Source organism: Pseudorca crassidens, chromosome 15 (assembly GCF_039906515.1).
Source record: "Pseudorca crassidens isolate mPseCra1 chromosome 15, mPseCra1.hap1, whole genome shotgun sequence".
Classification (NCBI taxonomy): Eukaryota; Metazoa; Chordata; class Mammalia; order Artiodactyla; family Delphinidae; genus Pseudorca; species Pseudorca crassidens.
This window is the reverse complement of record NC_090310.1, coordinates 5,143,904-5,152,867: the sequence shown is the minus strand read 5'-3', so window position 1 is coordinate 5,152,867 and position 8,964 is coordinate 5,143,904. Positions and strand designations below refer to the sequence as shown.

The following is an 8,964-nucleotide window of genomic DNA, read 5'->3' as shown; positions in this document are numbered from 1 at the left end:
ATAATTATAGCAGGGGCACTGGCCGTTCAGTCCCAGGTAGGTTTTCTCTATAGGAAAGTCGCAGTTCTTGTTTCTCTGTCACCCCCGCGCTCATGCAGGTCTGGTCTGCAGGTGGGCCCGTGGCCGCCGGTGCCGGCCGGGCGGCCCGGGCTCAGAGTGCGTGAGTCTCTGACTGTAGGAAATGGACAGCTTGGAGGGTAGGGCAGGGCCTTCTTGCAGGACAGGCGCGTCCAGCCTGGGCTTGGAGTGCAGGACAAGGGTGGACGGGGCCGACCTGGCAGCAGGCTCACCAGACCTGTCCCTTCACCACCCTTCCCCATATTCAACACCCCAAACCTGGACTGGGGCCTTTAAGGCTCCTTCGTGATGTGGCCACAGGGCAGGCAAGTGCCCTCCAGCCTCGGGTGGAAAAGGCTGCACATCTGGGCCCAGGCAACCCTCTGGGAAGCAGCGTGGGGGCAGATGCCGGTCTGGGACAGAGGGACAGAGTCACAAAGGCTGTTGTCCTGCAAGGTGGTGATCCACAGGCCCCCGGTCACCAGGCATGGGCTGCTGGACGGAGCCTCTGCTGGGCGCACCCCACCCCAGGCTTTCAGTCTCAGTTTGTCGGCTCATTCGGCAAGTCCAGGGACGCGCTGAGCCCTGCTCTGGCCTCAGCTCAGCCAGAACGAGAGGTGCCAGGCTTGCAGGCCTCCCTCTCCTAACACGGGCCATGTGGGCCCCATCTGTCCCGAGCTCAGAGTTGCCCGCAATCTCGGCTCCCATTGGTGGGCCCCTGACCACTGACCTTCCCGCGTGGCCACCGCTGGGGGGCAGGCCAGGACACCTGGGGTCCCCCCGACCCATGCTGAAGGTCGGCTGGGGCGATGGGGCCAGGACCAGACCAGGCCTCCGGGGCCACCAGGCACTGGGGCCTAGCGACTGGGGTGTTGTGGGTGGGTGGGGGGGCGGGGGTGTCGGCTGGTGTCTGACCTGGAAAGTTGGGACTGAAGCCCCTCATGGCTCTTTCCAGGGCTGCCACCTGCTGTCCTTGACGAGGCCAGGGCTGACGCCAAGCCGGGCGGGGCGTTAAGTGGCCGGGGCCGGGACTGCCGGGGCGGGAGGGTGAGGCCGTACACGGAGGCTGGGTCCTCAGCTGCGGCAGCCCCGCTCCCGGCCTGGCTCAGCCCCACGCAGAGCGTGCAGAGGCGCCTGGCCCTCGACGGCTCTGCTGCGGCAGATCTGGGCACGGGGAACTCGGCCCCACGTGCCAGGCCAACTCCGGCCTCTCCGCAGCCCTGTGGCTGGGCTTCCTACCCGAGACGCAGAGGGCCCTGTCCCCTCCCCATGTTGGCTGTGGGCAGCCGGACAAGGGAGAGGAGTTGCCAGCGGGGTTGGGAGCAAAGTCGCCAAGCCTGTCAGAGCCAGCGGGGCGGGAACGCCACAGAAGGAAGCGTGGCCCGAGGCGGTGGGGACCTGCCAAGCTTCAGTCCCGTCTTTAAGGAGCAGCACCCGCTGGGGGAGGGGAGCCCCTGCCACCCCAGGCTCCTCCCCGCAAGGCCCCCAAGTGCAACCAGGACCCAAGAACATCCTGAAGTCTGTCAGACCACCTTCTGCCACTTACATGACCACAAACACGACAGTGAGTGGCAAACCTCGGTGGGACCCTGAGGGAGGCCTGGGGACAGACCCTCTCCCTGCAGGAGACCCCTGACCGCTCAGGGGAACCACGGCCTAGCAGCCTGTCTGCCCGACCCCCCAGCCCCATCTCCTGTACCCTCGGTGCCGGGCCGCAGACCCTCCACGGTCAGGAGCCCCACCCGGAGGAGCCAAGACCCCAGCCCCTCTCCCCGACAAGGTCCCTTCAGAATTAATGGGAGGGGACCTGACGGGGGCTTCTCCCTGACAGATGCTGAACTAGACACTCAAGCACCTCTGCTCAGCCCCACTCCCCTCGAGGCTGTGGGCTTTGTTTGCTCCGTGCCTCAGTTTACCCCGAACGAGGAGGCTATGGTGCAGGTTGGGGGAGGCTCCGCCCTGGGCCTGGGCCTGGGCCCGAGCAGTAACTGGGGAACTTACCTAAGCAAACCTTTGCGTGGAATCTCCCCTCACCTCGGGAGGGAGTGGGAGTGAAGAGGAGTTAGTGACAAGGGCCGGCCAGCTCCTGCCTAGATGATGACGAGGCAGCCCTGGGACCTTGTGGAGGTATGGGCCTCATGCTGCCCAGAGCCGTGGCCTCCACCAGGCCACTCACCGGTCTTGGCCCTGGGCCCTGGGACGTGCCCAGGGCTGCGCCAAGAGTGCAGGGAAACGGAGCCGTGGGGCGCGGAGGGCCCAGGGCTGGGAGGAGCGGGCCGGGCCGCTGACCCGGGCGGGGCGGCGCGCTAGGAGCCCTCGCGGAAGCTGTGGATCTGCGTGGAGAACTTCTGCAGGTGGCCCTCGGGCGGGGCCTCGGAGGCCCCGAGCGCGCCCCGGGCCGCCTGCTGCGGCTGCTGGTAGTGCTGGTAGAGCTTGGGGACTGGCCCGTCCAGGCCCGGGAGGCGGCCGCTGGACATCGTCAGGATGGTGGCGGTCAGCGACTTGATGTAGTTCTTGGCCAGCGTGAGCGTCTCGATCTTGGAGAGCTTCTTGTCGGCGCGCACGTGCGGGATGACCTCGCGCAGCGCCTGGAAGGCGTTGTTGAGCTTGTGCATGCGCTGCCGCTCGCGCTCGTTGCTCTCCAGCCGCCGCTGGACGCTGCTCTCCCGCCGGCTCCCTGGCCCCGGCCGCCGGCGCCCGCCCTCTGCCCGCGCCCCCTGCGCGCGCGCCCTCCGGCTCCGCAGAGCCTTGGCTGCGTCTGGCCCCGAGCCCGGCGGTGGCCTGTCGGGCGTCCGCTCCCCTGGGGTGGCTTCTGGGTCTTGCGGGGGCACCCGGCGCCGGGGAGGCCGGCTCTTGGTCTTCATGGCTCCAAACTGGTTGTCCTGGGGGGGTGGGGGTGGCTCTGAGGGGGGGGGGGCCTTTGGAGCTGAAATCCAGAACACAGGCCACCCCGCGGTTACTCCGCAGGCCAGTGGGCGCTCAGGGCAGCGGTCCCCAGTGGCGGCTGCCCAGCTGGTGCACAGTGACCCCAGGGTCTTTCCCAGACCCCACCCCACCCCCCATGCCCCTGTTTGACCTTACACTGACCCCTCAGACCTTTCCCTGGTCTGGTGGCCCCCTCTCCCCCTGGGTGACACGTACTGACCCCTGGACCTTTCTCCGGCCCCATGCCCCTCACTGCCTCCTGAGTGCCTCCTGGGCTTAGGTGGCCGTTGACACTTGCCTGAGACCGCCCACAGGCGCGGCCCCATCCTAGCCCAGGGCAGGCCCTCTGCCCGAGGCTGCACTACCTCCTGGTCGCCTGGACGTACAGGCACCAACTCCGGCCACTACACTCACGGTCCTGCCCCACTGGACGTCACACAGGCAGGGACAACACTGGTGCCAGAATGGCTGTGGACGTGAGGAGGCCGTCGGAGGTCAGAGGCGGACGGTGACCAGAGCCCGCCGCAGTCCCCAAGCCCAACACGTGGATGGCGGCGGCCAGAGCTCGAGACCCGGACCCTCCACCCAGGTTTCCCTCCAGACGCCACCCGGCCCTGCCCCAGGGTCCTCTCCCCGCCGCCCCACCTGCACCCCAACCCCGTTACCTGGGGATCCGTGGCCGCACGCGCTGGGGCTGTCCACGGGGGACAAGGACACGTCGCTTTAGGCGCCGCGGGCGGGGCGGCGGCCGCATGTAAATGAGCCCGTGGGGCGGGCGCGGGGCGTGGCCGGAGTCCGCGTGTCCCCGCCCCGCAGCGGGGGCGGGGCGCACCTGCCGGCTGGGGACCTGGGGCCCCTCCCCGCCCGCCCGCGAAGGGTTCCCGGGCCGCCTCCCCGCCCCGCGCAGGCCCCCGGAGCCAGTTCCGCCGGCCTCGCTGCGAGCCGGCCGGCGCGGAGGGGAAGCACCTGGCCGCCGCACCTGGCCTTGGGGTTAAGGCTCAGCACACGGAGCCAAAGTCAGATTCGTGGAAAAGCCGTTTTGCGGTAATACGAGTTTCTCAAACGGGCGGCGGCCACAGCCCCGAAGAGCAATAGCCCAGGCACCCCGCGCCCTCACCCCGCGTTTCGGGAGGATCCTGCAGCACCGGGGGCTTGAGGACCCGACCCCGCCACGCCCGCGGCGCCGGGCCAGGTGCGAGCCGGCGGAGCCCTGCCCGGGGAGCACCTGCCCGGCCGCCTGTGGGCAGCTCACCGAGAAATAACTGGTCATCGGTTTTAGGTCTCCAGGGGCTAGAGGCAGCTCGAGCTCAAAACCGGCTGCCACCCACCTGCTTTACTTCATCGTCCCCTGCCTCAGTTTCCTCACCTTTGACCGGAGCACTATAAGGCGTTAAAAGCAGCAACTGCACAGGGGTCTTGGGGGCTGATGGGAGTCGCCGGAGTGCAGCAGGACCCGCGGCGGCACACGGTCCTGGGCTCCCACCGGCTCCGGTCCTGCAGGCCCAGGGTCTGCGCTGGCCCCCGCACTTCCCCCGGACACTGCCACTCGCTGCCTGTCTTGGGCTCTGGGAATGGGAGTGCACAGGTCTCCTCCATCTACTCCCCGAGGGTCACTCTGCAGCTGGTGTAACCTGAGCTGGGGCCAGGCCCCTATTTTGGTACAAGGAGGCCCATTTCCCTGCTTGTGACAGCTGGGACCAGGACAGCAAGGAGGGGACACTCGGGGAGCAGAAAGGCTGGTTTTGAGCTGATTAGCCTCTGGGCTTAGCGCTCCTTAGAGGCTGGATCTCAGAAATTAAAACGCTTCTGGGACTTCCCTGGCAGTCCAGTGGCTAAGACTTCCGCGCTCCCAATGCAGGGGGCCGGAACTCAATCCCTGGTCGGGGAACTAGATCCCACATGCGTGCCGCAACTATGAAGCCCGTGTGCCGCAGTGAAGATCCCGTACACGGCAACGAAGATCCCGCGTGCCACAACTAAGACTCGGTGCAGCCAAATAAGTAAATAAATACTAAAAAAAAAACCAAAAAATGCTTCTGAAATTCATCCATGTTTGAATTACAGGTACACTTTATGGCAGCACAAACAGTCCATGCTAGTTTTCCGGTGATTATGCAAATCTTCGTGTTCTCGGGTGCGTGGGGTTTAGGTCTGTCCCAGAAAAGGGCATCCCATCTCTAGAGACGAGGGCAGTGAGTGACCCAGGGCTGCAGGCGCCAAGCACCCACAGTGGGGCAGTGCCAGACTGCCCACCCCAGGCCTTACACCGTGGAAAACACACAGAATCAATGCGGTAACAGAATCTATAAATATATAACTATATTTATTTTGAATATTAAATAGTTTTTAAATTACAAGCAGTTTATTGAATCACACTATGCATCAATATACAGTAAAAATCTTACAATTTAAAAATGTACACGATTTAAACTGAAAGTTCATTAACTATTATATTGCCGTGAACCTCTTACAACTGTGTTAAAGCACAACAGGGAAACCTCGGAGGTGGGATGGCCCCATGCGTCCTCATTTGTGGCTGGAATGAAGCAGTGGGTACTCCCAGCGGGCCGCTGTTACCGTCTATCTACGCCCCTGCCAACTTGAACTTAACCATGTTCCAGCCATTCAAATAACAGGTTGTTGGCGATTCAATACTGTCCACACATCTTTTAAGAATTAATTTACATACCAAAGAGTGTTTTACTTTTTGATAGCCAAAGCTTGGGCCAACCCTGTTACTACTTAGGAACGTTGTTTTTGAGACTTACACTTGAAGTAACTGTGTACACCCATTCTTATTTTAAGGCTACTTCTCCTAAGGCTAATATTTTGAAGCCCCTCGTAACTGAAGCCCGGCATCTCCAGCCTCACACTTGGTTCGCTTCTGGAATTTTCAGATGACGGGCTGAGTAGAGTAAAACCAGGAGCTGCCTCCCTTGCACCTGGGCCCTCAGGACAAACGTACAGAAAGTCATTAACCCCACGAACACCCTGTGGAAAGTGTTAATAAAAGAAGGAGGCTTTGAAAGGGGTTTCAGGGCAGCAAGACATACCAACACCTTTCTTAGATAAACCCATTTTCATAGAAACAATCGCCTGTACACTCAAAAATAGAACAGATACTCTGTTCTCCATTCAGCTTCCTGGAGCTTCCTCACCCTTAAGATGAATGGCTTCTTACCCAGACGCACAGTCCAAGTTTCAGAAGGATTTTGGGGGAGCACTTTTTCTACATTGCTCTTACTGGCTTATGACCAAGTCCTTTGATAACACAAATTAACATCTAGCTAGGAAGGAGATGAAGGTTAGATTATTTTTATTGTAGGACTTAAGATACGTAAACTCCACCAAAGTAAGACAGGTCCCAAAGGAGGCCAGGAAATATCGTTGTGAACCAGGTATGACACACCTCACCCACATTATCTAGAGAATTCCACTGATACTATTTCATTGTGTAACTTATTAGAACAAAAGCGGTTTACAAACCCACCTACTGGTAACCGAGTGAAAAGAAAACTGAAACAAACAACAAAGCACATGCTGACATTTCAAAAATGGGCAGAAAATTTTAATCTACATAATTTCCTGTGTATTACTTGAGATTTCAAAAGAACATGTTAATTCCCATGTTTATTATAAATATAAAATCTACCCGACCATGCAACACCACACTAAGACCTACTACTCCAACCCAGCCCCACCCCTAGCTCCCTGTATAAAATGTTTTTGGCAATTCATTGTATCAGAGTGATGCAGACCTTAAAATAAATTAAAATGGGGATGATGGTGTTAAAAATCTCCTTAATCATAGTGAAAAATGGACAGCCCCAAAGCATCGATAATTTACCACAGGCTGACTGTAGAAGACTATCTAGTCTATGGATCCACTTGATTTTAGTCATTAGATCTGAACTCCTTAAACCTGTAAATTTAAAAAAACTAGTGGAACTGCCTCTCATTTTTCTTTTAACCAAGACTGGTAGATGTAAAAATTCAGAAAACCCTGGAAGTCTCCAGAGCAAGAAGTTGAGAGTTATGACAGTTTTGGCAAAATCACCTCCTAATGCCCTGTTAACTGTGTTTTCAACATGCACGTCCCAGGGTCCGGCTCTGGCAGTGCTCTGTGCTCACACCGGGGGAGGGGAAGGGCGCCCCTGCCGCTCTGGAAAGTCATTGCTAGTATAAAAAGGGGGCGAGCCAGAATTGATAACATAGGTCACAATTTACTATGTCAACTCTAGGCAGCGCACACACCTGCATCGGGTCCCCAAGCTCCCGTGACCGATGTCCTGCAGCCCCAGGCGGGCCTGGAGGGTCATCCCAGCCTCTCGCTCAAGTCGGGAAAGCACGTCAGCACCGGAAACCCCTGGGGTGAGGGGCCGGTGTGCGGGGACCCAGCCCCAAGGCCCCACCCGTATACACTGGCTGCCACGCTGCTGGCAGAGCAGAACTCGAGGGCCGCAGAATGAGGTCAGCTTTTTATTACCAACACCCGACACCTGCCAACATCATGAGGCTGCACTGGACACACTCGGTCCTTTCAGAGCAAGGGGAGAACTGGGGGCTTAACGCAGAAGGCGGGGGTCAGTGCAGATGAGCCCGGGGCGGCGTCTGGGGGCGACGGCCACTCGGGCTGCCCGAGGGCCCAACCAGGAGGACGTGCTGGCTGTGGAGGCTCCTCCGTCGTCCTCACGGCTGCAGGATGTAGTGTATTGCCTCGGTTACAGAGACCAGCCACACGTGGACGGGACGTGATCCGGACTGGCTCTGGGGGCTGTGAGAAGCTCAACACCTCAAGCGCACAGACAGAATGAACACAAACCGTCCTCGGCCCCCAGGGCCCTCCGTGGAGCCGCTTCTATGCTCCTGAAGGGAGGAGTGACCACACAAGGGCCCTCAAGCCACCGCTGTCTGCGCTTCTAGAAACCAAGCAGAAGAGCCGGCTCTGAGGGGAAGTGACTTGGGGCCCAGCTGGGAGGAGGCCTCGCGGCCTCTGGGGACAACGGGGGGACCTGGATGTTCCAACCAAGCTGAGCTCTGGGAACCACCTATCGATTCTTACCAAAAGCGTTTTTTAAAAGTTGGGGGAGGGGAGGGTGGGAGAATCACACAGAGGGGCTGCAAGACCCGTCAGCCCCTCAAAGAAGCCTCAACTGCAACAAGGAAAAAACCACCTTAGAGAGAAGAGACAGAAATGTGTTTCATTCAATCAGCAGAACAGAGCAGTCTTCTTGGACTCATCAAAAATATTTCCTATAAGAACATAAAACACTAACATTCAGAATCATTTATCATTTACGAAAGAGTACCATATGTACAATTCCAACAATTTCTAAAGACAGCATAACACGCAAAATACTTAAGCTTTACAAGTACCATGCAAACAAACTATAAAACAGAAGAAAAAAAAATCAAACTAGTGGATAGCACCAGCTTGACCTGCCTTATTTTCCTTGAATAATTTAAGATTCTGTACAATATCAGGGACTCTCAGGACATTTATCCACAGTGCAGTTACAGAAAGCAATTAGTGATTTCTTTAAAAACAATAAATATGGCTCACTGGTGCCAATTCCCGTCGTGGTCCTCAGGGACCTGTGCACGGACGGGATGCACAGGTGCGGACGCGGAGAACACCCCACATGGGAACCAGAAACCGCCCAGAGACGACAGCCCCCCACGCTGGCCAGGCTCAGGCTCCCCGCGGACGGCAGGAGTGCCGGCCCTTCCAGCTGGCGGGGTGGCGAGGGCAGCAAATAGCTCTGGACGAGCTGGACGAGCTGGGAGACCACGCCTGGCCGGGCGTCCCGCGGCGCCGTTCCCTCGGCCTCCTGAGTCCTCCTCCGCTTCCCGTGTCAGCAGCTGTCGAGTGGGTGCCACTGGGCAGCCGGAAACGCCGCCGCCAGGGAGCCGCCTGGGCCCGAGGTGCCTTAGCATCACCTAATCTTTCTCCCCGTCTTCGCTGCTTCCTATTAGGAGAGA

General features: G+C 59.1%; 2 protein-coding genes across 5 annotated transcripts in view; both read right to left on the bottom strand.

Moving 5' to 3' along the window:
• Positions 1 to 934: 934 nt before the first annotated feature.
• BHLHA15 (basic helix-loop-helix family member a15) lies at positions 935 to 2,921 on the bottom strand. The gene has a single exon (XM_067705550.1). It carries the CDS (start codon positions 2,919 to 2,921, stop codon positions 2,364 to 2,366), a length of 558 nt encoding a protein of 185 aa, XP_067561651.1. The 3' UTR covers positions 935 to 2,363.
• Positions 2,922 to 5,286: 2,365 nt separating this feature from the next.
• The window catches only part of LMTK2 (lemur tyrosine kinase 2), a 174,876-nt gene continuing 171,198 nt past the window's right edge, over positions 5,287 to 8,964 (bottom strand). For all 4 annotated transcript variants that reach the window (XM_067705467.1, XM_067705468.1, XM_067705465.1 and 1 more), the window contains one exon: positions 5,287 to 8,951. In XM_067705467.1, coding sequence (XP_067561568.1) covers positions 8,923 to 8,951 — 29 coding nt within the window. In that variant the 3' untranslated portion in view covers positions 5,287 to 8,922. The remainder of the gene's footprint in view (positions 8,952 to 8,964) is intronic.

Excerpts from the sequence above, each read along its gene's own strand:
- BHLHA15 (XM_067705550.1), bottom strand. The coding sequence starts at position 2,921 with ATGAAGACCAAGAGCCGGCCTCCCCGGCGCCGGGTGCCCCCGCAAGAC.